This window comes from Elephantulus edwardii, unplaced genomic scaffold (genome assembly GCF_000299155.1).
Source record: "Elephantulus edwardii isolate Elephantulus edwardi_28Jun2011 unplaced genomic scaffold, EleEdw1.0 scaffold00057, whole genome shotgun sequence".
Taxonomy (NCBI): Eukaryota; Metazoa; Chordata; class Mammalia; order Macroscelidea; family Macroscelididae; genus Elephantulus; species Elephantulus edwardii.
The window spans coordinates 17,062,010-17,089,583 of record NW_006399807.1 but is presented as its reverse complement, the minus strand read 5'-3'; the positions used below and the strand labels follow the sequence as shown (position 1 = coordinate 17,089,583).

Here is a 27,574-nt window from a genome sequence, read left to right as displayed (position 1 = left end):
TGGCTGGTGAGCAGCTCTGAAAGCACAGGGGGGAAAAAAAAGCAGGTTATTATTTATATTTCAGTGCTTCCAGAAGGGATTGAAAGAGTTTACAGTGGGTCCCACCACATTCCTATAGAACACCAGACACCAAAGCCTCCCAAAGCAACTCTGTTCTCACCCACAAAGAACTGTTTTGAATAAAGTTGTACGTGGATGAGGCCAAAGAACCAGAACATTTTCTTCTGATCATTACCTCATCCTCATGGCCTGCCAAACACAGCGAGGAGGCAGGTGTCCGACAGAAGTAATTAAAGGAAAGCTGTCCTATATAATTGGGTGGAGGCCCAGGCCAGGGCCAAGGGAATTCAGAAGGACGTTTAGGGAGCAGGGGGGCAGTGAGAACGCTGTGAGGAGGGGTTTTCCAATAATTCACTTTCTGAACTGGAGACAATGGTCAGCGTTACCATCATCTTCAAATGCACACTCATTAGTAGCATGAAAACAGACAGGAAAAAAGGTACAAATGCAAACTTGAATGTTAAAAACAACATTTTCATTGGAGACTGTGAACTGTTTATGGAGATTAGGAAAAGTATTTCTAAATTACCTCTGATTCCTTGTGACCCTCAAAAATATATTTGCAAAAATATATTTGCTGAAAATTTGTACTCTACAGGGAAGAGGGCTGTGGGACAATATAGGAGCATGTTTATTGGTATAAGCCACCCCTATATGATGTTCAGTCACTGAGAAGACTACGTGAAGACCACATATTAAATAGCCATATGTAGAGAAAAGTGATTGGAGGAGAGGAATATGGGAGAAAAGAAGGAAATCTGTAAGATGTAACCAGTAATAAATATACATCCAAGTTCTAAGGAAAAACAAGGACCAATGTTTTAACATGCTTATTCAAAGATAATGTGCCTTAAAATGAGTCTGCAATATACTATATGGTTTTCAAGTATAAAAATTAGATGGCAATGAGGTAATGTAGAATGTTTGAATGTTAAAATAAAGCAAGCATATCAACGGCCTTCATTACAGATTGATAGAAAGAACTATAGGGCACTTAAACAAGTTAATCAAAACCTATTAGTTATCACAAAGATTTTTCTTAGTCTTGAGTGACTGAATGCTGCAATTACTAGAGCTAAAGATACAAGTTTTCCTTAATTCAAGTGATATGCAGAACATGGATTTTATCTTTAGACCTAGGGATGTGGAGGGAAATTACTGCAGTGTTTTTTCTAGTTAGCACATATTCTAGTTCCTTTCATTATCTACTCCAAGAGGCAATAATTAAGGTAGAATTTGCCACATATGAAGTTTTATTAATTACTAAAATATTGTCCAACATTACTAAGAAGCAAAAAAGCAACTCTAGTTATTTTAAAAATAGGTAGATTTTTCCCCTCAGGTTTTTCCCTCCATGAATGGTTGTTTAGTGGTATAGATTTGTTTGGTGAAGGCCCTGGAACTTAAAATCTAAGTGTAGATTTATTTAAGGGGGAAAAGTCATTCACTTAAAATGGGCTTTGTGAACAATACTAATATAAACTTTATATGTTGATATTTCAAAATGCCTTAAAATATTTTTCATCTAGATCAAAGACTTCAGTGTTACTTAGATGTCAACATAAAGGAAACAAAAATCTTCATAACTGGACCAATAAACAACATCAGGATAAATGGAGAAAAGACTGAAGAAGCCGTCAAGGATTTCATCTCACTTGGATGCTCAATCAGCACTCATGGTAGCAGCAGTCAGTAAATCAAAACATGTACTGCATTGTGCTGTCATATGCCTTTTTAAAGTGCTAGAGAGCTAGGATATCAGTTTAAAGACTAAGGTACACTAGACCCAAGAACATAGTATTTTACATTGCTTCATATGCATGTGAAAATTGGACAATGAATGAGGAAGACTGAAGAAGAACAAATGCGTCTGAACTGTAGCAAAGAATACTGAATACTGTGTGTGGACTTCCAGCTCCTCCCCCAAGGTCAATGCAAGGATATGGTATCTTTGTTTCAAAACTTTGGACACTTGTTAGGAGGGGTTAGCCTTTGGAAAAAGAGCAGCCTACCCTGAAAAGTGGAGGCTCAGTCAAAGAGAGGAAGAGCCTCGGGCAGACGGACTGACACAGTGATAATGGGTTTACCCAGAACGGAGCCGGGGAGATGGTGCAGGGCTGGGAGGTTTCCTTCTTCTGTACACAGGGTTGCTACGAGTAGGAACTGATTCGATGGCACCTAACAACAAGTCTCATAAGAGACTGACTTCTACATAAGTGAGAATATACTTTGATCTTTTGAGTTATACAACACAACAGTCCAAATAAGTGTTCCATATTTGCTATCAGCTATGGTAGCTTAGTGGTAAGGAGTTGCGCTGCCAACCCAAAGAAACACAGTTCAAATCTCTCAGCTGCTCCATAGGTGAAAGATGGACAATCTCTTCCCGTGTGATTTATTGTCTCTGAAAACCTGCTGGATGGCCTGTCAGTTCCAACTCAATAGTACATAACAAGAATAACAACATAAAAATCTGAACGCAAACATGAATAATATTTCTATTGTGAGGGCAGCTGGACTACTGGATCATAAATAAGGTATTTTCCAATGAAAATAGCTCAACCACCTTACTTATTAATTTTCGAAACTGCCATAGTTGCTTGAGGATCCTTCAGTAATGTATCTTGGTGGTTATTATCTAGGTGTTTAACTTATTTGCCTTTCAAGTGGCTAACAGCCCTTGAAACTTACCATCAAAGAAGGGGGGAAAATGAAGAAAATAAGTTTATTTCTAAATTTCAAATTAATCTTAACGTTTACTGTGTTCCCATAAAAGCAGTAGGAAGAATATTTATACTGTATCCTACTTTTCAGTGTTTTGTTTAACTCCCAAATAGAGGTGGGCTTCATGAAGATTCAGAATTCTCTGAATTGCCAGAGACTATCATTCTATGATTCCGATTCATAGTGACCCTATGAGACAGAAGAGACCCACCCTGAAGGGCTTCCAAGACCGAATCTTTATGGAAGTCAGCTGTCATATCTTTCTCTTGTCAAGTGGCTGGTGGGTTCAAAACTGTGAGGCTGATACGGTTAGCTACCCAAGTGCTTTAAGTCACTGTGCCACCAGCCCTCCTTGACTGAAAACCACCAGTGGTCGTTTCCTAGTAGTGATTCGAATTGTTACAAAATAATTCGAGAGATTATAGCACTTGCTAATTGTGGTTTTGCTTATCAAGTGGCTGTGATGCCTGAAAAGTAGCCAGAAGGGGGAAAAAAAGCAAGCCAGGCAGTGGTGAGGCTGTCTAAATACCTTGTGGCTTTAGGGCTGGCCCACTGTAGACATTCTTTTCTTTTGGTCACAGTTGCCATGTGATCTAAACACTAATAATGTGGCATTAATACACTGCCCTCCCATTCCTCAGCTTTTAAAATCTTGGCCAGAACCAAAAGTGTAATATTCTGTTGGCAATAACATTTGTTAAGCCAGATGGATTTCATTTGGCAACTAAAGGGTGTAAATATGTGTTTAGAGTCAGCGATTCCCCCTAACAATGCTTCCAATATGCTGGCATGAATACACTAAAAGGATTTCAGTGTTAGGCATTTAAAACATTTAGAATTAAGCAGCAATCAAGTTATGACAAGCAGACAAAGGCCACCAAACCCTCAGCTAAGTTCTTTCTCATTTTGTTGGAGGTAGGCATTTACAGCACACGCTGCGTGAAAGAGGGAGCATTGAGATTTTCATCCATAAGGTCCTGGCTCTTACAAGCTAAAGTGTGATTTCAGGTTTGTTTCTCAAGCTGTGTATAACTGATAGATTAGAAAGAAGGAAGGGGTGCCCTAGAGCTCACTCTTGTAGTCTGGCTCCTGATTAAAAGCTAGAGGTGAAAGAGCGCTGAATTGTGCTGTGCTGGCCATTCAACATCATCTCCTTGAACCATACCTGTCTGACTGTGAAGGCCTTCCCTGCACGATCATTCCTCACAGTGAAGGAAGACCAAGGAGGGCAACAAGGAAACAGACGCACCAGCTTGTGTGTATCTACATGACTGTGTCTGCTTAAACTGGGTACAATTTTTTTCTTCTCTTTGCGCTGACATCAACTTGTATATAGACACATTTCAGCAGATTCCAACTGGTGACGATTTGCTGCTGACTGGCCACAGGAAGAATAATAATCACTTATGCATTCTCCACTGGCCAGTGGCCCCTCCGCCAGACTCCTGTCTTGGTTGCCTCCTTCTATGGATTAAGGTGAGGCCCCAGGCAGGGCTGGGTACCCAGAAACTCAGAAAGCCTTTCTCTTGCACTGTAACAATGTACAGCTCTAAAAGCGTAATAATTTAGAACCCCAGACAGAACGACAACAGAGCTATTTGCTATTATTTGTGATGGGATGTGGAAGCAGTTGTGTTTGGTTAACTTAATGCCAGTTTCCACTGGGCTAACAGCGGGTGTGTTGTTGTATTTACTGCTGCCGGCCACTGGTCTGTATTTACATCGCTTTGCTTTGCCTGATGTAGATCCTCCCCCTACTCTCTTGTTCTTTTACCCTCCTCCAACATCGGATGTTTGGAGAAGCAAAGAACACAGTGAAAACAGAAAGGCAACCTGGGGTGGACCTGACACATCTGCCGAGCTCCTCAGTTCTGACCTTCAGAACACTTGCAGGTCTGTTCCTGGGCCTCACCTAAACAGACTGCCAGTCAATTTCAGCTATGGCAGGATAGAGATGTTTGTGTAAAGTACGTTCAAGCCTGCTGGAATCAAGGAGGAAACCACCAAATTAATTTTACTTTCACTTAAACTAGATTGAAACCAAGACCTGATGGATCAGGAACTTTGACAATAACCATTGAATCTCCTCAGCGAAATATTATATTACAACCAGAATCAGAGTGGAATTTCTCTTGGGACTTTGGTAAGCTATTTAATTGATGGGCTTAAATTCAGCTGAACCTTCTCTTCAGTAAGTAATGTGTGGCCAGATTTCTATTTTCATTGAAGTACATTAACCATCATGAAAGCTCATGTTAAAATCTGCAACAAACTTAATTCCATCTGAGGTCTCAGTAATAAATTTCATCACATAGTAGCCTGATGAGGTGCCTAAAATATTATGAAGTAGAAAGAGGCTTCAAAGTTGTTTTGAAATTTGGTAATTATACTTTAAGGGGAAAAAAACTTTGCTTCATTTTTCAATCCAATTGCTAATAATAATAATAATAATAATAAATGGTTCCCTAAATATCAGAATACCTAATAAGTTTATTTGTTCTTGAAAGGAGGTGGGTAACTATGGATTATAAAGCACATGATAGAAAGCAGAAATCTCAAAATAAAGTCATCATTGGTCCAAATGGCACTCAGTGGCTAAAAGAAGTCATGCTTTTAGAGGGCTTCTAGGGAGGGAGTAAGCCAGAGAGATCCCAGCACTTCATGGTAGGGAGATGAGACACAGGCTAGTCTCAGGAGTTGCTTAACTGTCCAAGTCCCTTTAGCTCACGACTTCAAGGCTCTGCGGCTTCATCCTTCACAGCACCAAACCTTGAAGTGAGGGAGGCAATGACACACTGATAAGAATCACGGGTTTGCCTTACTCAAAAGTTAGGGGACTGGCTAGAAAACAATACAAAACAAGGAGACTTACCCCTAATTCAAAGAGATTCTGTACTCACAGCCAGTGATATTAACCAAGGGTTAACGTAAGCAAGAATGAACATTGGAGACCATCAAGCGCAAATGCTTATGACAGGATTACAAGTGGTTTTTATCTCTGAGACAAAAATAAATGAGTGTATCCGTTGTTGCTTTACACAAAGGGACTGTTATGTCTTTGGAAGGGGTTAGTTTCAGAATAAATGACTGAGAAAGCAGAATTGTGGGGAGACACCAAAAGTGGCCCTTGTAACATCAGGGAAATGGCATAAACCACAGGCTGGACATACATGGGAGCCTTGGTATAGTCTTGATGCTACTCTGGGGCTGTCTTTAGAGTGAAGGTCATCGGCTTCACCATGGGGCTTTCAGACACTCTTTTAAGAAAACACTTTTTGGTTTCCATAATGTGTTTCTGATATACATGGGCTGAAATAAAGGTTCAATTCCTTGGTATGTTTGGTTGTTTTGTTTGTTTTTTTTTTTTTTTAAATAATTGGTGGACAAGGCTGATTAAAAGAAACTAGTTCCATTTTTCATTTTCATTTCTTTTGCTCATGTGGGTTGAGTGATGAGGTAAATGAAGTTTGTGTTTCCTTGGAGAGAGACCCTTCCTCCCACCCTTGGCCCCTTTTGACCATTGCAAAATAGCTTAGTCCAAGGAAAGGGGAGAAGACAAATGAGTGAGACAACGCCAGAGTAAGCCGTTGCCAGGAAAAACACACTCGGATTCAGTTAATTTATTCTGTTAATGTCAAAGGCTATGATTCCCAATTAACTAATTTTGAGAAGCTGTAACCCAAAATGACTACCTCAGCGCTCAAGTTAGAGCTTGATGGAGATGAAGCTCATCAAGTGAGAGAACAGAGAGTCTACAGAGGCAGTGCAAGTGCACGGCTGGCTGGGGCTTTCAAACAGGGATCTCACCCCTCTGGAGAAAGTGAGTGAGGACGAGACAGGAGGGGGCAATCCAAATAGTCTGGCAACAGAAAATGTTCCACAAATCACAGAGTCGTACCCACTCAACTTACTAATGACAGAAGCATCCACACTGCTAAGTTAGGGACAGGGATGCTCCTTCGGTTCAGGTGGAACTAATTAAAATAGGCATGCAGCTTGCAGTGTTTCCAGCTCCCTCACTCGAAGGCTCTAGTGCACGTAAACCAGAAAAGCATGCGCAGCTGAGAAAAGCTGGGGCCAAAAAGGACTCCAACTCCACCTCCTCCTCCTCTCTCCTCTCCCTTTACATTGGAAGGGAAAGATGATGATGATGATGATAATAATAATAACAATTATTATTATCTCCAAGGCAGAACACTCGCAGTTTCTGTATAATTCTAAATGCTTGGGATTACTTTTGAGTAGGGCTAAGAGAAAAGTATATATGCTCTTTAGAGTCACGAGCATAAGTTGCTAACGAAGTAGTGAATTATCCAGAAGTATGTACAGTTACACATTGAATGGCAGCCCCTTTGCCTCTAAAAGTTCAGTTTCTGCCTTTGCAATATTAAAGCCCAACAGGGAGCCAGCAGGACCTCATTTGTGCTGTCTTGTCACGTTATGAGTTTCTGGTTTCAGATAAAAGAGGAGAAAGGGCCCTTAAGAAAGCAAAGAACTTGAGGAGTGGGGGGGGGAACATCAAACCTCCTTCTCAGAAAGCAGAGGGCTGTTTTCCTGGAGATGATGGATAATGGCATTTCAACTTTTTTTTTTTTTCGTCTTTAATAGAGAAAATGGGGGCGAATCACGGCAGGAAAAGAGACTACATAAATAAATAGAACAAGGTAACATTTCAGCAAGAAATTTCTTTCTCTTTTACTTTCTTTCATTTCCTTTCTCTTTCTCTCTCTCTTTTTTTTTTTTTTTGAAATCTTAAACCCTGTTTCTGGCTTGCATTTGGTAGGATTCCTGTTCTGGCTTTTATTAAAAACAGACTTTATGTGGTCAGAATTCTCCATCTAAAGCTAGACTTTAATGGGTCTAAGGATGCTGACAGTTTCTCGCTCTTTCTCAGGTGACTCCCCCCTCAGAGGGATTTCCCTCCCAATGTGCTGAACTGGCACATAAACGTGAAGGCTCAGCATAAAGTAACTAACTTTTCCTCTGCACTGCCATTTCTGTTTTAAATTCGGGACTCTGCAAGGCGACAGCAAGTTAACTCAGCCCCTGATTTAAGAATATTCTAGAATTTTCAAATAATGCAACTGTTGTGCTTTAAGTTCTCCAAGTGCGGGCAGGTTAAGATGGTGGCTTTGCTGCTTGTGGGTTAACAGTCCAGAGCAGGCTGGTTGCCTTCTGAGTCTCCACTCTGCTTAACAAATCAGTTTGGCATTCAGAAGATGGTATTTCCCCCCGCCCCCGAAGAACTTATGGCAAGTCAGTCAGCTTAGCCGAAACCAAGAGGTGAAACAGCCAGGAGAGCAGGCAAGACATGCACGTTCATTCCTGAGGACAGACACCACCAGGTTGCTCTGGTTCCTTCTTACAGCTAAACAGACAAAATAGCTGACTTTCAGGCCCCCTAGTGGGACTCCGCCTTCTCATTCCCAGTTCCACCCTCCCACAGCCTCCATGCCTTCCTGGCACAATGGCACACACTTTCTCAGTCAATCCGAGGGTTTATAAGCCAATACACTGGGCTCAAGGATGAAAGGAATGCCTTTTTTTCTTTTCTTTTTTTTTTTTTTCTTATGCTAAGGAAACGTGATTTTCAGGGAGGAAGGTGATTTTATCTCTTTTGGGAGTATGTGTTAATGCCTGGAGACACTGTGACAAAGGACGCTACTGACATCTAATGGGTAGACACCAGGAATGATGCCCAACATCCTACAGTGCACAGGATGGCCTCCCGCAAAGAAGAATTACCTGGTCCTAGATGTCAGTATTGCCATGGGGGAAAATCCTGGTATACCTGTGAGGAGTCTGAGCTCTGGAGTCAGGCTGCTTGAAATGCAATCCCACTTCCACTACCTCCGTTAGAGACTACCTGAGCAGTCTTGGGGCACAGTGCTCAACTGCTGAGCTTTGTCCCTACAATGTGAACAGTGATCTAGCTCACTGGGTTATTGTTCATTAAACAATAAATGTACATGTAAAGCCCTTAGCACAGCTGTTACGTGCTGCTGAGTCAGAACTGACTCCCATCTGACTCTCCAGTGGGTTTCTAGAAGCTATAAATTGCACTGGAGGAGACTGCCTATCTTTCTCCCATGGAGCAGGTCAGTGGATTCAAACCGCCTGCGTTTGGATTGGCAATACAACTCCTTCCACACTAGGCCACCAGAGTTCTCTCTTATGGCAGTACCTAACTCATAAAAAGAACACAAAATGTATTACTATTATCACTAGAAGTTTAGTTCCATTCCAGTCAAACTTACTAAGTTTTGAAAGAAAGAAATGGAAAAATATATGTATGTAGGCCTAAGAGTATATACATGCTCTTTGTTAGGACCCAAATGATAACATTCAGTAATAAGCACCGTGCTTCACAGTTTATGAAACTCTCTTTCTCCTATAAGCTGTACAACTCTCTTGTTGAATTCCCTTCACTATATAAATGAGCAATTCCTAGCTCAGAGCTGAATGAGTTGCCTGAGGTCTATTGTAATAGAGGGCTCTTGATTCCAAATCTCTTGCTCTTTCCAATACACTACTCTGTTTACTAGCTTAAGATCCTACTTCCTTTTCTTCATATACTCAGCAATCTCAAGATCAAAATGGAACTACCATAATCAGAGGGTGATGGGCACATGCAAAACTAAACTCACTTCCATTTTTATGGTCCTTGTGAAAAAGATTCCCTCATGGAGCTTAAGATAGTTTTCTCTTCTGAACTTATTTTTCTAAAGAATTAACTTTTCGTATGGGCTAGCTTTTAACATTTTCCATTTGGGAAAAAAAAAGAACCTAATTATCTGTAACTAAAGAATTTACAAATTATATACACTGTATGAGAGAATCTAGTAGACTGCTCTGTTTATTAGATGTTGTGTTTCATGACTTTGTCCAAAAAATCAGCTTTAAATTGTCAAAATGTATTATTCAATTGCACAGTGTTCTTAGTTCTTATGTGAGTAGTCATTATGCATAGTAATAATTATGTCTAATGTTAAAATCTGTATGCATGTATTTAAAAATAATTGCAGATTAAACAGCCAGATTTTACTCAGGCTATGACAATATTGGGCTTAAGAATGGTAGTTTGGAAGGCAGATGGGTAGCATTCCCTGAAGTGAGGGGTTTTCTAGAATTCCTTTGGTAACAGAGAAGGCCAAGCAAGTACTAGCTCCTGATGCGTTCATGGAGCCCATTGGCATGCCACAACCCAGCCAGTACTCCTTTGTTTCAAAACCCTCAGTCAAATTCTAATAGCTGCCAAGATGACATTTATTTGGACCCAGTTTTCTTTGGTTCTATTTTGTGTGTGCCAGCTGATAAATGAGAGGCTTTATTGACCACATACTGATCGTTCGATGGTATAAAAGAAATAGTGATTTCCCCACAATCTCCCTCTAGGGGGAAATACCGCAAACACGCGTAATAGGATCTTTGCACGTTTCTTTTTCAGGTGCATTTTGTCTGTTGTACTATGAGAAGAGAACCAAAGAGCATCCCCACCGTCTTTTTGCTCTGCTTCTTACCTTGGAACACTGGGAGGGGCCCTTGTGGGCCGTGATGGGACTTGCGGAGGGGCTCCAAATGAGTCGCTGCTGTTGGGAAAAGGAGGTAATGGGCCTGGACGGAATGGGACTGGGGGTGCCCCAGAGTGTGGACCTGGAGATGGAATGGCAGGAGCTGGTCCTCGGCCGGATGTGGGCCTTGTCAGGGGAGCGCTTAGTGTTGGCCTCCTTTGAGTTGTAGGGCTTGGAGGGGGTGACCTGGGGGAAAAAAAGACAAACAGTCGTTTCCTCTGCTCCTACTGTGCATTAGAATTCATCTTAAGAAATAATTTGCCATTTTCTGACTAATTACATTTTGAAAATATTATTCTTTTACTAATTCAGATACATGCTGCGTGAATGACAAGGTATAAGAAGTAATACCAGTGAAAAAACAAGTTTCCCTTGCCTATTCTTTGATTCCACAGAGACAACCACCAATAGTAGTTTCTAATGAATCCTTTTTGGATATGTGTATATTATGAACATTGTCCTACCTGCGAGAGTGCTGAAGCCAAGAATCGTCCACGGGAGGCGGTGCAGGGGTGCTCACAGTGGCAGTGTTGATGTCACCAATGATGACGAGGGCTTCTTTCAGTGCCTGGTACATTCGAAGCATCTCGTCCCGGCGCTGGGCCTGCTCAGCAGACTCCTCCATCAGAGTATTCTGGTCCTCTGAAGAATATAACTGTGCTAGGAGCTCTGAATTGATGAAATCTTTAACCTGTCAGACAAATGGAAGTGCAAACGAGTATGTGACTGAACAGTCAAAAGGGGGCTGAGACACGCAGGCAAGGTTCATAAACATTGAATCTTGGGGGGGGGCACTGTGCTTCTGGTTATTCTTATTTTCTTCATTATCACCCCCATCCTTGGCACGGGTGCCAAAAAAAGTCTTTGCTCTGTTTTAAGCTGTTGAAGTGACTACTTAGATTAGATGAAGAGTGAACCCCTGCCCCCCCCCCCCCATTATGGGCCCACTGGCTGTGCAGGCATTTTAGTGATGCTGTCTGAGACTGCTTGGTGAAGAGAAGAGAGAAGGCATCATATGGCAAGGAATAGTATGTTAAGAAGGATATAAAGACATAGTAAAAGCTGTTATAAAGCAAGCTTCCCAAGCCTTGCATCTCTAGCCCTTTACCTGGCTTTTACTGACATCACTGGACTGTTGTTAAACTGTAGCTTTCACTGCTATTTGAAAAGTGGAATTAGCACCAAGAGTCAATAGTTATTAAATAGTGAACAATTACTCAGATTGATCTGCAAAGAAAATAGGGGTCACCTACTTTCTGTGATCTAGAAGTTTACAGTAAAAGCTAGTTAACAGTGCTCGCTTCGGCAGCACATATACTAAAATTGGAATGATACAGAGAAGATTAGCATGGCCCCTGCGCAAGGATGACACGCAAAAGCTAGTTAACAATGATGAGGACTAAAGTGGGGTTTCCCAGTTAACAGGTAAATAGAAACAAAAATTTCATACCATCTCTATGAGTCTTAGGAGAGGAGAATTTTGTAGCAGGTTGTGCACAGAGAGGGTCTATGCTTTGCACAATTCTAAGAAAGCAAGCACCAGCCCCCACGCTTAATAAAATATCAGATGGCCTTGATTTTTCTTTTTTCTTTATTTTTTTAAAGATATCACTGATTTTGAGATATTTTATTTTGTTATTTAACACTAGAAATAACCAATTCAATTGTGACACAATTTCAACACACCACTGGGTTTCAGATGCATCCTAGTTTCAGAAACATTAAAAGTAAGAATATGAGAATCAACGAATTTGTTGTATCTCAGGTACCTTCACAAATTGGGTGATTAAATTCTCACCATATACCTATGAAGCATGACTATTCCAATTTTATAGATAAGGAAATTAAAGCTCAGACAGTTTATGTAACTTACCCCAGATCACAAAGCATTAAGTGAAACAGCAAATTGTGTTGACTTGAAATATAGTGCTCTTTTCTTTTTTCCCCTTTTTATTTATTATTAATTTCAATCAAAATTTACAGAGACTTTGGATTTCCATTCATTCATTGTTGCACTTTTCTTCCCTTCCAATCCTCCCCCCAGTACACTACCCTCTTGGAAAAGTAAAATTCTTTCATTGTTTTACAATGACCCCCCCCCAGTCCATTCCACTATGCAGCCTTTGCTCTGGACTCCTGTCATGACAAAAATACCTAATCACATATCACTTTTAAACAGTTTTCTCCCCCATCTGTTTCAATGTAGTATACATTATTGAACCCATCTTTCTCAGTCTCCCTCCAACCCTGATGTCAGTCCTGTTTTACAACAGTGGCACTATGCAGTATTTGTCCTTTTGTGACTGAGATACTTCACTCAGCATAATGTCCTCCAGGGTCACCCATTTTGAATAATATTGCATGAGTTCCTTGTTTTTCAATGCAGTGTAGTATTCCATTGTGTGACTAGACCACAGCTTCTCTATCCATTCATTTGTTGATGGGCACTTAGGTTGTTTCCAACTCCTTGCTATTGTGAACAAAGCCACTATAAACATGGGTGTGCATAACGATAATTTACTTTTAAAAATTATTTCAGAGAGGTGTAGCAAGTAGCTCAATTAACTTGAGCCTTCAAATTGGATTTTTAAAGTTTCTCTATTAAATGAGAAGGTTAGGACTTATATAGTCACTTGGCTATCTTTATGAAAGGCCAAATTTGTGTCCTCATAAAGCTGAACATAGAGATTCCATATGACCCAGCTTATAAAACTGGTAGGTGTATACCCCAAAGAAAACAAAACTGAGATACAAATGGAGATTAGTACACTGATGTTCATAGCAGCATTATTCACAACAGCAAGAACATCGAAACAGCCCAAAATTCCATTAATAAATGACTAGATTGAGAAATTGTAGTACATTCACATGATGGAATACTATGCAGCACTCAGGAGCAATGATTTTTGAAAAATCTATATAACGTGGGAGAGGCTAGAGAGCATTATATTGAGTGAACTAACTCAGGCATGTAAGAACAAATACTGCATAGAACTATTATTGTAAAAACAGAAGGATAACCAGTGAGAAGTGCATATCTATCTGTATTTCATTAACTATTCAAAGGTATTTGATTGCGTAGATCACAACAAATTACTGCTAACTTTGAGAAGAATGGGAATCCCAGAACACTTGATTGTGTTCATTGGACCAGAAGGCAGTCGTCAGAACAGAGCAAGGAAACATTGCATGGTTCAAAATTAGGAAGGGAGTGTGTCAGGAATGCATTATATCTCCACACCTTTAGAATCTATATGCAGAACAGATGATTTTGGAGGCTGGACTTTACGAGGAGGCGGTGTGGTGTCAGAATTGGAGGAAGACTCAGCAACAACCTGCATTATGCAGAATGATACAAACTTTGCTTGCTGAAACTGAGGAAGACCTGACATGTTTGCTGCATAAGGTTAAGAACTGTAGTCTTCAATATGAATTGAAGCTTATCACCCAGAAGACAAAGATTCTCACTACTGGGCCATTTGGCAGCACCATGATGGATGGAGAAGGATTAAGGTTGTTAACAATTTCAGCTTGCTTAGCTCCACAATCAACACTCTTGGCACCAACAGTTAGGAAATCAAAAGATGGGAAAGTCTGTTGTCATGGACCTCTCCAAAGTTCTAAAGAGTACTGATGTCAGTCTAGAGATTATGGTGCACCTAATGCAGGCCATGTTCTTTGCAATTACTTGCTATGCATCAGAAAGCTGAACAATGACTAAGGATAACCAAAGGATAGATGTCTTTAAGTTGTGGTGATGCAGAAGAGTATGGACTGCCAGGAGAACATAAAGGTCTGTTTTGGAGAGGGCAAAACCAAGTTTCTTTTTGGAGTCAAGGACTTTGAAGCTCCATCTCACACACTTTGGGCACATGGATAAGGACATCATGCTTGGGAAGGTGAAGGGACAACACAGGAGAGGAAGAGCCTGGATGAGACAGATTAATGTGGTAACTGGGGCAGTAAGATTAGGTGTGTTGGAGTCAGTCAGACTAGCTCAGGATAGGGCAGGGTTCAGAGCTATTGGACACAGGGTCACTATGAGTTGTGAGCAATTCAATGGCACATAACAACAACATACAAAAGGGGAAGTAGAGGAGCTGAAATCACAGAGTTACAGAATTTGGTGGTCGGAGGGAGGGAGAAAAAAAAAAAAATAACAACCAAGCAACAAACCAACAATGTAGATGAATGAAGCACAATTTGTTACTGTTGTTATGTGCTGTTGAGTCACCTGAGACTCATAGCAACCCTATGTACAACAACCCTAAACCCTAAACCAGCCCCCATTACCCCAGTCACTGAATCAATCCATCTGATCGAAGGTCTTTCTCTCCTGTGCTGTCCCTCCACCCTCCCAAGCATGATGTCCCTCTCCAAGGACTGGTCTCTCCTTACAACATGTCAGGCGAAGTTTCAGAATCCTTGCCTCCAAGGAGTATCCTGGTTTCACCCTCTCTAAGAAACCTGTTTTTTCTCTTAGCAGTCATAAAAAGGGGGGTAAAATATTAAACTCAGTGTATTGATAATAACATTAATCCCACGTTTGTAGAGTAGAACTGTACTCAATAGAGTTTGCATAGTTTTGACTATTTGAGAGAAGATTGCCATGCTGTTCTTCTGAGGGTGGGTTTGTTTGAGCTGCCAGCCTTTCATTTAGTAGTTAAATATAATTTTCTATAATTCAGGCAAACAATAAAACAGATGCTCAAAATTCCTGTATTGTAGGTAAATTTGTAATTCTGAGATGACAAGAATATAAAATATGTTGGTGCTAGGTGCTACTAAATCAGATCCAACTCACAGCAGAGATACATAGAATAAAGCAAGACACTGTCCAATCCTGCACTTTCCTCACAATTCCTGTTCTCAAGCTCGTGACTGAAGCCACTATGTGAACTCATCTTGTTGAAAGGCTCTGTTTTTGCTGACCTTCTGCTTGACTCAGTATGATGTCTTACTCCAGGGATTAGTCCCTTCTGATAACATGCCCAAAGTATGTGAGAGGAAGTTTTGCCATCTTCATTTCTAAAGAACATTCTGTCTGCATTTCTCACAGGACAGATCTGTCTGCTTTTTTGGCAATCCATGGTATACTCAACAGTCTTGGTTTAACACTGTTTAAAGAGCAGAAAATGGCACACAGGGGCACAGGGCCATGAACATCTCTCTGAAAAGGCCGGAAAGATTGAAAATAGCACAGCCTCTCACTGCCCCAGAGCAGAAAACACATAAAGAGCCCATAGCCCAGCCCTATGGTCCCTCTAGAGCCACATCAACAGCAAGAAGTTTATTTATTCATTGTTGACTCACAGTCATGGTATTAAGAATGGGGTTTATTAAGGAAGTAAGTTTGGAAGTAGGAGAGGCAAAGAATGTCACCCAAATACAAGTCCAGGTTTTAGCCCAAGTACCAAGGCACAATTCCTCAATTAGTCCAAGATCTGGTTTCAGTTCAACTGTCAAATCCAAATCATCTAGCAAGGTTTACCTCAGAGCAGTTATAAGTCAACTTCTCCTGCATGCATCTGGCAAGAAAAACCTTTAATTGTGGCCAGCACAAATGCAAGAAGCCTCAGGTCATATTTTGCCACAGTTTCTCCACAGTAGTGCCACAGTTTCTCTACTACCATCATCAGGGTCTCACTCTCACCATGATCTTGCTCCAGTCCTGCTGCCAAAAGTATTGCTCACCTCAAGTCTTGCTGCTCAGTGTGGGAAGTACTCTTTCTCTTATCCTAGTCTCACAGCTGTTACTGATTTGCAAGACCATGTGCCTACAATTAAAGTAACTGGAGACTAGAGGGGGCTAACTGTAATGGCTAAAAAAAACCCCCCAAACACAAACCACCTTTTAAGCTATCACCCCAAATACCAAAATTCAAAGGTATCAATCCTTTTCAGTTTTCCTTATTCAGTGTTCAACTTTCATATGCATATAAGACAAATGAAAATAGCATGCTTGAATTAAGACACACCTTAGTCCTCAAAGTGACATACTTGCTTTTTAGCACTTTAAAGAGGTCCTTTGCAGCTGATTTGCCCAGTGTAGTATGTCACTGGGTTTCTTGACTGCTGTTTCCATGGGAGTTGAATGTGGATCTATGTAAAAGAAAATCCTTGACAGCTTCAATCTTTTCTCCATTTATCATGATGTTTATTGATCCAGCTGGGAGGATTTTTCTTTTCTTTAAAGGAGGTACAATTCATGTGGAAACCTTTAATTTTTTAACTTTGTTGGTAAGTATTCTTCCTGTTCAGCAAGCAAACTGTATCATCTACATTGTTAATGAATCTTCCTCCAATCCTGACACAACATTCTGCTTCATGCAGTCCAGTTTCTGAGATTATATGTTCAACATACAGATTTGAGAGGTATAGTGAAAGGGCACAATCTTTTCTGGTAATAAGATATGCAGCTCCACATAAGCACAGTTAAGTGTTCTAGTTTCCTTATTCTTTTAAATGCTATCCATAATTTGTTATGGTACACAGTCAAATACATATGATTTGTAAATAAAACTTGATGGCACATAATGACGATAACAACAAAGGTCTTTCAAGTATTCTTTGCTTTCAGTCAAGTATATTTATGGTGTACCACAGAGTTGGAACTGATCCATAGCTGACCCTCTAGCGGGTTTTCAGAGGCAGTTAGTCAATCACATGGAAGAAGATCAGCCATCCTTCTCCCGCTGGGTATTTGGTGGCTTTGAACCATGTGCCTTTGGGATTGAAGCACAGCTTCATGTTAGGCTACCAGAACTCCCTTCTGTCAACCATACAGCTTCTGTATTTTTAAATGTACAAAAATATGCAAATTATTGTACTAATTAAACCATTAAAATTAAAAATTGTGATGTGAAGGTTATTCCTTGTGCATTTTTTAAAACCAAGAGTGATTAAAATGTGTATGTAATCTATATCGTGATGTGTTCAAAGATCTGTTAGGTGGAGGAAAAGGCTTATGTCTGATGTCTGTGGGAGGTAAATTGGCCAGGTAGCCTGGAGACAGATGTAAAAGCCTTGAAGGCCAAAGAAAAGTGTTTGAACTTCATCCATTTGACAATGGAGAGCCAAATTTTTTTAAAGGCTTTTAAACAGGTTAATTAATCAATCAAAGAAAAGTTTTTGGAAAAATATTAATCTGGCTTTGATTTGGGGTGGAAGTGAAGAGAAAAAGAAATTGTTAGTTGCCTATTGCAGATCACTCATGAAAAGATTTTTTTCATTAACTCATTTAACAAAGGTTTTTTTCATGAACTTATTAAACAAAGGTTTAATATGGCAAAATTACAGGGAAATATAAAGTATGAATAAATATAATGCCATTACAAAGGAAAAAGCAACTGGACATGATATGATTTGAATGTGATAGGCAAGATGGAATAATCAGGTGAGATATGGGTGCACGAGAATATAGAAATCAAAACAAAATCAGATTTAGAAAAGAGGCAATAAGTTTGGCATGAAGGATCTTTCTTCTACCTCTTTTTATAGTTATTCACTTCTAAACACACTTGTGAGGTACTCAAGAAATAACAGACATGTGCACAGATCTTCCACTATTGAGGGTGTGTATTATGTGCTTAGATAGATGGTGCAACTCAAAACCAGACAATTTTCCTGGCAATGACCAACAATCGGGCTAAACTCTTTTGAAGCTTTACGTTTTACTGGAGTACCACTTAGAATCTATTAAACACAATTTAAAAGAAGATTCTTCCAAGAATAGATTTAAAGCAGATCTGAATTAAGACACAACTGTCAAACAAAGTAGGAAATAAAATAGTATGGGCCTGTTTTAGCATTCTGATCAAAGATCTGCCTTGAATCAACTCTTCCACTCAAAAGGTTATACACTAAAACTTTCCTACTACTCAAAATTTTTGGCAGTGTTCTGAAATAATGAGGATTATCATCATGAGAACATGGCACAGTGGACTAAGAGCATGGACTGTGAAAACAGACGGTGTTGGATTTAAGTCTTAATTAGAACACTTACTATTGTGGGGCAAATAACTTCTTTGAGCCTTGTGTTTCTAATCTGTAAAACAGGAATAAAAGCTACCTCTTGAGCTGCTGTGAAGATTAAGTGAAATTATAAATACAAAATGTCTCACATGATGCCCATAACATGGTTAGTGTTCAATTCTAACAAAAGCTTTTATTTTTACAGTTTATTAGGTGCTACTGACTTGATTTTGACTCACTATGACTTTCTGTACAGTGAGAACTGCTCTATAGGGCCACTGAGGCTTTAATAAGGATGAGAAGGAGCTTTGTTGACATAGTGAATAATGTGTCATGTTGCTAATCAAAATGTTAGGTGTTCAAATCCATCAGCTGCTCTGAAGGGGACGATAGCTTTTATAGGCTCAGATACCTGAAAGAGGGTCACTGTGAGTTAGAGTTGACTCTACTGCAGTGAAGGGATTTTGGTTTAACTCCTGTGGGAGCAGATCATCAGATCTCTCTCCCCTGGAAGCAATGAGTGGATGTAAGTCAACTTATGGGTTAGCAGCCAGGGACTTAACGATTGGACCACCAGAGCCCCTCTTTTAAAACAGTGTGGAATGTATAAGCAAGAGCCTGTGGTGATGAAGGAGGAAGTGTTTGCTCTGAAAGAATTGGCAAAAAACAAGGCTCCAGGAGTTGACGGCATACCAATTGACGTATTTCAACAAAAAGACGCTGCCCTGGATATGCTCACTAAGTTGTGGCAAGAAATCTGGAGGACATCCAGCTGGCCAACTGACTGGAAAAGATCGATATTTGTTCCCATTTCAAAGAAAGGTGACTCAACAGAGTGCGGAAATTATTGAACAATATCATTAATATCGCATGCAAACAAGATCCTGCTGAAAATTATCTAAAAACAACTGGAGCAACATGTCAACAGAGAACTACCAGATGTGCAGGCTGGGTTTAGAAAAGGCCATGGTATTAGGGATTGATTCAGTGACTGGGGGAATGGGGGTAGGTGTATCGGAGACAGTGATGTTGGCACAGCATAGAGCAGGGTTTAGGGCTCTTGTACATAGGGTCATTGTGAATCGCAAGTGACTTGACAGCACATAACAACAACAATAACATAATATAGGATAAATGGCAAATGGAAAGCTGTTGTGTAAGTGCAGTCACCAATGGCATGGTTAAATATGAAGCATAGATTAACATTTTATTCTTGTGATGCAAAATTTCAGAAAGGCCCTTCTATCTTTCCTCTGGTGAGCCTAGCTTTGTGAGGCTATGACCGACCAAGTTTAGAACAAAGATAGAGACATGGGGAGTTTCCAGACACTTCAGGGACTTTCTGAGCAGTTTGTGTGTCAGTGGAACAAATATGTTAATCAAGAATTCTGCAGGACCGTAGTGGTAAAGACAGCATGGTACTGGTACAATGACAGACAAATAGATCAATGGAATCGAATTGAGAATCCAGAGATCAACCCATCTATCTATGGTCAACTGATCTTTGACAAGGAGATGAAATCAGTGAAGTGGGGGAACGACAGCCTTTTTAACAAATGGTGTTGGCAAAATTGGAAAAATATCTGCAAAAGACTCAAGCAAGACCCACACCTCACTCCATACACAAAAACCAACTCAAGGTGGATCATGGACCTAGGACTAAAACCAAGGACTATAAACTTCATTACAGAAAAGCTAGGAACAACACTAGAAGTCCTAATCCACAACATAAACAGTCTTCCCAGTATCCTGGAAAACCTACAATCAGGAGAAGATAACATAGATGAATGGGACCTTCTAAGACTCAAATCCCTATGCACATCCAAAAACTTCTCCAGTAGGGTAAAAAGGGAAGCCACTGACTGGGAAAAAGTATTCGGTAATAACATATCAGATAAGGGACTTATATCCAGAATTTATGAAATACTTGAGCACCAGAACAAGATAAAGGTAAATAATCCAATAGAAAAATGGGCACAGGATATGAACAGGCACTTCACCGATGACGACATTCAGATGGCTAACAAACACATGAAGAAATGCTCAAAATCCCTAGCCCTAAGAGAGATGCAAATTAAAACAACTATGAGATATCATCTCACCCCAGTCAAAATAGCAAAATTTAACAGAACAGCAAGCAACAAATGCTGGCGAGGTTGTGGAGAAACTGGAACCCTGATTCACTGTTGGTGGGAGTGTAAAATGGTGCAACCCCTTTGGAAGGCGGTATGGCGCTTTCTCAAAAAGTTGCAAATAGAGATACCATTTGACCCAGCAATTCCACTACTGGGAATATACCCTGAAGAGACCATAGCTGACATCCAAGCAGATATATGCACACCCATGTTTATTGCAGCTTTGTTCACAATAGCAAGGAGTTGGAAACAACCTAAGTGCCCATCAACAAACGAATGGCTAGAGAAGCTGTGGTATATTCGCACAATGGAATACTATGCTGCATTAAAAAACAAGGAACTCATGCAATATTATTCAAAATGGTTGACTCTGGAGGACATTATGCTGAGTGAAATATCCCAGTCACAAAAGGACAAATATTACATGATGCCACTGTTGTAGAATGGGACTGTCCTTGGGGTTGGGGAGAGACTGAGTAAGATGGGTTCAATAATGTATACTGCACTGAAACAGAGGAGGGAGAAAACTGTTTAAAAGAGATATATAACTAGGTATTTCTGTCATCACAGGAGACTAGAGCGAGGGCTACATGGTGGAGGGGACCTGGGGGAGGGTTTGTAAAACAATGAAAGAATCTTTTCTTTTACTTTTCCATAATTTTTGACTCATGTACTTATAACTTGTTAGTCAAATTTGTGTATTCTAGGTTGCAACACCCCCATGATACATCTTCAATGATATGAACATGTACGGCCAAGCACAATCAGTAAGAGTGCATCTAAATTCCAAAATCAATCTCCATAATAGTCTATGTGTTTCCTACTGCCAAAGGGGCCCTTTAGAGTAGTGAGAGAAGATCTTTACCCTGAAACCCACAGCCTCCCTTTTCAGCAGGAAGTAGCTAAGAGAATACGCCATCCCCTTTTCCTTATGAATCAGGGTGAAGTCTCTCTCAGGGAGGAGTGATAGGGAATGGCAAAGGACACACTGACAAAGAAGATTAATCAGAACTGGCTTTGACAAGCACTGTGGCATTTGGACAAGAACAAACTGGGAGGAGGGTAGAGAGAATAGTGCAACAATGAATGAATGGAAACCCAAAATCTCTGTAAATGTTTATGAAAATTAATAAAATATAATTATAGAAAAAAAAAGAATTCTGCAGGACAATTAGAGGCCAAAAGGGTCGTTTGTAGATGGTAGCATTTAGAAAATACTTTCACAGAACACATTGTAAAGTAAATATAGTTGGATGTGAGATTTGAAATAATATTTACACTTATAATCATAGCACCTTATATCTATACACCTTTGTATGGTTCTCAAATATTCTCATACAGAACTTCATTCCAGCACAGACTCCACAGGCTACATAAACAGCCATTACTGCACCATGTCGTTCTGCTCAGTGTAAAGGAATGTGAGGTCATTAAAAATGTTCCACATGTTTTCTTTCTTACTTTAACCCTTCTCTCACAACCTGAAATATGCAGAGATCTTAACCCTTCTTTCTCTTTATTACTAAGATAACGTACAGGTTTTTCTCAACAGAAGAGACATTTCTAGGGTTTTCACGTAGTTCAGTTAACAAGAAGACTATTTCCTTAAAAATATCTTTGTTTCTCAACTGTGGACCACTATATACGACACAATGGGGAACAGCAAAATCTCTTGTTCCAATAAGTATATACATACAGATTTGACTGAAATGTTGAATTATGTTTAGCTTTAGAGGACAACTTGGTTCAAATTTGGGGCTTATTTGAGATTATACTCTTCTGTCAGATATATCCATGCCTCCTTTTCTTTTCAGGCATTTAGTTTTAATAAAGACCAATAATGTGCTGCTTCTTTTAAAAAGTAACACCTTTACACTCTCAGAAATATTATGTTGGGCAAAATAAATTGCACACAAAAAAGCATATTCTGATAATAATGAAAGAACTTTTATCCAAAGAAAAAAAATGAACTGGGGGTGGGGGTGGGGGTGGAGAAGGGGACAGGGAGGAAAATGTGCAGCAATGAATGAATGGAAATCCAAGCTCTTTGTAAACTTTCATTAAAATCTCAATAAAAAAATAAAAAAAGTATTCTCCATGATTCCAAAGTTCAAAACTGAGCAAAATAATCCATAGTGTAAGAATCTAACCTTTGGAGGGGACAATGGTGGGGTAAAAAATGAGATTTTATGGAGTCCTGGTCATGGTCTGCTTCTTGAGCAGTAATACTGTTTATAAGAAAGTGTCTTGTTTTTTTTTATAAGAAAGTGTTTGCTTTGTGAAAATTAATAAGCTACCTAAGTGTGATGTGTGCATTTTGTGCATGGAGATTCAACTTCAGCAAGTTTTGTTTCTAAAGAAAAAAGATATGTCTTGGAAAAAGTGCACACAGAATATTCCTTGGAGGCAAGGATGGGGAAGCTTGGTCTCACATACTCTGGGCATGTTGGCTAGGAAAGGATATTCCTTGGAAAAGGACATCATACTTGGAAAGGTGGACAGTCTGCAAAAGAGGGGAAGATCCCTAATAAGATGGATTGTCAAAGTGACTCCTGCAGTGAACTCAAGTGTGTCAGAGATGAGAAGAAGGGCCGAGAAGAAGGGCCATAGGATAGGACAGGGCTCAGATTGGTTGTTCATAGAGTCGCTGTGAGTCTTACACAACTCGACAGCATCTAACAACAGTAACAATTTTTTTCTTTTTTTTATTTTATTAAATTTTATTAGTTTTAATGAACATTTACAGGGATTTTGGGTTTTCATTCCTTCATTACTGCACCATTTTCTCTACCCTCCTCCCCAGTTCGTTCTTCTTCCCCGCCATCCGAATGTCTTTTTTAGTTGTCCAATTGCCACAGTGCTTGTCAAAGTCAGTTCTGATTAATCTCCTTTGTCGGTGTGTCCTTTGCCATTCCCTATCACTCCTCCCTGAGAGAGACTTCACCCTGATTCATAAGGAAAAGGGGATGGCGTATTCTCTTAGCTACTTCCTGCTGAAAAGGGACGCTGTGGGTTTCAGGGTGAAGATCTTCTCTCACTACTCTAAAGGGCCCCTTTGGCAGTAGGAAACACATAGACTATTATGGAGATTGATTTTGGAATTTAGATGCACTCTTATTGATTGTGCTTAGCCGTACATGTTCATATCCCTGAAGATGTATCATGGGGGGGGTTGCAACAAGGAGCTGCAACTACAATCCCAGAGGTGCACGGTTCGAATCCACCAGATGCTCTGCCGGGGAAGAGGGACAATTTCCTCCTGTGCCAGTCAGATCTGATATGACGGTACACGCACACAACAGTAACAATTTTTGCTTTAAATTTTACATATCACCCCTAATGATTTTTTCCTCACTTGAAAATTCAGAACACTTGCAAAGATATCTGTGCTCCAGCATTTAAAATGTTATTTCCTTTCATATAATTTAAAAATAATTCTTATGAACTTTATATGTAAACCAGTATAAAATTAAAAACCAAAACAAAATAGAATACAATTCTTAATGCATATTAAAGTTACAATAGGTATGGAAACCAGGGTGCATGTAACCAATTTTCCACTCTAGTGTCAATGGCCTTCAGAGGCCCAGGAGTTCACAATATAAATGGGAGATTCCCTTAAGTTCATAGTGGGTATTAAAAAAAATTCCATAAATATTTTACTTCATGGTATTAGCTGGGATCATGTAAATATAAAAAAAAAGTTTTAAAATTACATAGTTGTTGTTAGGTGCCATCATGTTGCTTGTGACTCATAGTGACCCTATGTACAACAGCCCTATAATCTGCTCTGTCCTATGCCTGTGCCAATCTTATTGTCTCTGACACATCTACTCTCATTAACACAGTCACTGAATCAATCTCTCTCGTCAAGGGTCTTCCTCTCTTGCGCAGTCCCATCGCTCTCTCAAGCATTACTTCCCTCTCCAAGGACTGGTCCCTCATTGCAACATGCCCAAAGTACGTCAGAATCTGTGCCTCCAAGGAGGAGCTTGATTTCACCTTTTTTTTTTTTATTTCACCTTCTGTAGGATGAACCTGTCTGTTTTCCTAGCAGTCCATAGTATATTCAATATTCTTCTTCAGCACCAAAACTCAAAGGCATCAATTCTCATTCTATCATCCCTACTCATTGTCCAGCTTTCTGATGCATAGCAAGTAATTGTAATGACCATGGCTTGGATCAAGCACATATTAGTCTCCAGACTGACATCGTTGCTCTTCAGTACTACGAAGAGGTTTCTGACAGCAGATTTCCCCCAATGCAATTAATCTTTTAACTTTCTGGCTGCTGGTACCATGAGTGTGGACTGTAGAGCTAAGCAAACTGAAGCTGTCAACAATCTCAATCTCTTCATCATCCATCATGATGCTACCGATCGGCCCAGTAAAGAGAATCTTTGTATTCTTGATATTGAGCTCCTCAGTTTCAGTAAGCAGGGTGTGTCATCTGCATAATGCAGATTGTTAATGAGTCTTCCTCCAATCCCGATGCCATATTTCTCCTCATATAGCCCAGCTTCCCGGAAAATCCAGTGCATATAAATTGAAAAGGTATGGAGATAGGACACATTCCTGGTGTACACCCTTCCTAATTTTGAACCATGTAATGTTTTCTTGCTCTGTTCTCACAACTGCCTCCTGGTCCAAGTATAGGCTTTGCATAAGCACAATCAAGTGTTCTGGGATTCCCATTTTTCTCAGAGTCAGCCACAGCTTGTTGTGATCCACACAGTCAAAAGCCTTTGCTTAATCAATGAAACGCAGATAGACATTCTTCTGGTACTCTCTGATTTCAGCCAAGACCCATCTAACATTATCTATAATATTCTTAGTACCATGGACTCTTCTAGACCCAGCCTGTACTTCTGGCAGTTCTCTGTTAATGTGCTATTCCAGTTGTTTTTAGATAATTTTCACCAGAATCTTGCTTGCATGTGATATAAATGATATTGTTAGATTACTTCTGCACCCTGTCAGGTCACCCTTTTTTGGAAGGGAACAGATATTGATCTTTTCCAGTCAGTTGGCCAGGTGTTTATCCTCCAGATTCTTGGCACAACTTGGTGAGTACGTCGAAGGCAGCATCTGTTGTTGAAATATGTCAACTGTTATGCTGTAAATTCCTGGGAACTTGGTTTTTGCCAATTCTATTAGAGCAACTTGAACTTCTTCCTTTATCACCACAGGTACTTGCTCATATGTTTATTCATTAAATTCTTCTGTGCCTGCCAATTCCTTTTGACACAATGTATACTCTTGCCGTTTTCTTTTAATGCTTCCTCGATCATTTAATATTCTGCCCAATGCATCAAGTATATCTCAAGGAGATATATATATATATGAAAGAAGAAGGAATCTATTTTGTTAATGTTGCCTTATAGTTTACTTAACCCTATCACATTCAATATCTGATGTGGAAATGTAGAAAACACTAGAATGTAAGAAGAAAATCTGAATACTATTTCTGATTCTGTCATCCGTAGGTATGTGATCCTGGGCAAGTCACTTAACCTCTTGGAACCTCAATTTGTTCACTTGTAATTTGAGGGTAAGAATAGATGTTCAGTGGGTGTCCAGCTAGGATGAGGATCTAAAAAATGTGTTGATGCTGATAGAACACATGATTATGTACCTCTTGGCTACACACAATTTGAGAATAAATTTGGATTTACTTACTTTCTCATGGAGAACTTCTGGTGGGGATGAGCTTCAGAGAAGAGGCCATCAAAACAGGCCTTCCTTGAGTGTTATGTGTGTGTGTTGGCTTTAAAGTCTCAAGACTGTGCTGCTTTGACTGTATCCTGTCCAGAACAACCACGTGCCATAAACTTGCTATTTCTTTGTGCTGTTGTTACCTGGTATGTTTAAGTAATGAAACAGCTGCTGCATTTCAATAGACAAAGGCTTACAGTATGTCTGAGGCAAGGCATTTATTGCTGGGCTTTAAACTTCTTAAACAATTCCATATGGAGACTTGAGTGGCAGAGCACTTAATGTAAACTTTCAAAGGAAACTGCCCACCAAATTCTGAGCTTTATGAAAACTAGCTGAAACATATCCTTTTTCAGAAGGTAGACTAGCCATTCCAATTTCAAAGAGGAAAGGCCACAGTACTGCTTTAGATAAATCAGAAATAGAGTACCCTGTTTGTCTTATGCTCTATGCTCTAGAGAAGCAAAACCAGATCTTTCTCTCTCTCTCTTTCTCTCTGTGTGTGCGTGTATAGATATATACAGAAGAATAAAGAAGGAGAAGGCGAGAGAGAGAGAGAGAGAGAGAGAGAGAAGCAGAGGGATTGATTTATCTCAAGGATATGGCTCACATGATTGTAAAGGCTCACAAGTCCCAAGTCAGGCATCAGGCTGGAGGCTTCTTCTAAGTCACACAGTTATAGCTATCTGGATAAAGAATCCAAGATCAGTAGGTCAGATGGTAGACTACTTGCTTATGGATTGTGGAGGCTGACAAATCTCAAGATCAGCAGTTAAATAAAATAGGAGGCTGCTGGATGATAGGTGGTAGAAGCTGACAAATCCCAATAATTGGAGGTCAGTTGGTGATCAGCCAGATGCAGGATACAGAGTGAGTGAGCAAGTTTCGTGAGAATATCTTCCTTCCTTCCTTCCTTCCTTCCTTCCTTCCTTCCTTCCTTCCTTCCTTCTTTCCTCTTCCTTCCTATCTTCTTTCCCCTCCCTCCCTCCCTCCCTTCTTCCCTCTCACCCATCTATTCATGCCATCCATCCATCCATCCACCCATTCTTCCATCCGCCCATCCATCCATCCATCCATCCATTCACCCATCCTTCCATCTGCCCGTCCATCCATCCATCCATCCATCCATCCATCTATCTCATCTAATCTTTCCATCCATCCATCTCATCTCATCTAATCTATGTATCTATGTATCTATTTATGTGTGTGTATCTATCTATCATCTATCCTATCCTATTATCTATCTATCTATTATCTATCTATCTATCTATCTATCATCTATCTACATTATTAGATATGCTGGATACAGGCAATATCCATGATGAAACTCTCCTTACAAACTAATTGACTAATCATATGATAATATATCCTGAAATATGACTAGACAATTGCTAA

At 39.9% G+C, this 27,574-nt stretch overlaps 1 protein-coding gene across 4 annotated transcripts in view; it reads right to left on the bottom strand.

Moving 5' to 3' along the window:
* Window positions 1–27,574, bottom strand: part of DNM3 (dynamin 3) — an 875,056-nt gene that overhangs the window by 15,545 nt on the left and 831,937 nt on the right. For 3 of the 4 annotated variants that reach the window (XM_006887429.1, XM_006887430.1, XM_006887431.1), the window contains 2 exons: window positions 10,820–11,046; window positions 10,305–10,541 (listed from right to left, as the gene is read on the bottom strand). In XM_006887429.1, the coding sequence (XP_006887491.1) occupies window positions 10,305–10,541; window positions 10,820–11,046 (464 nt within the window). Of the gene's footprint in view, window positions 1–5,516; window positions 5,554–10,304; window positions 10,542–10,819; window positions 11,047–27,574 lie in introns of those variants that run through there. The other variant, XM_006887432.1, reaches the window with a different exon arrangement.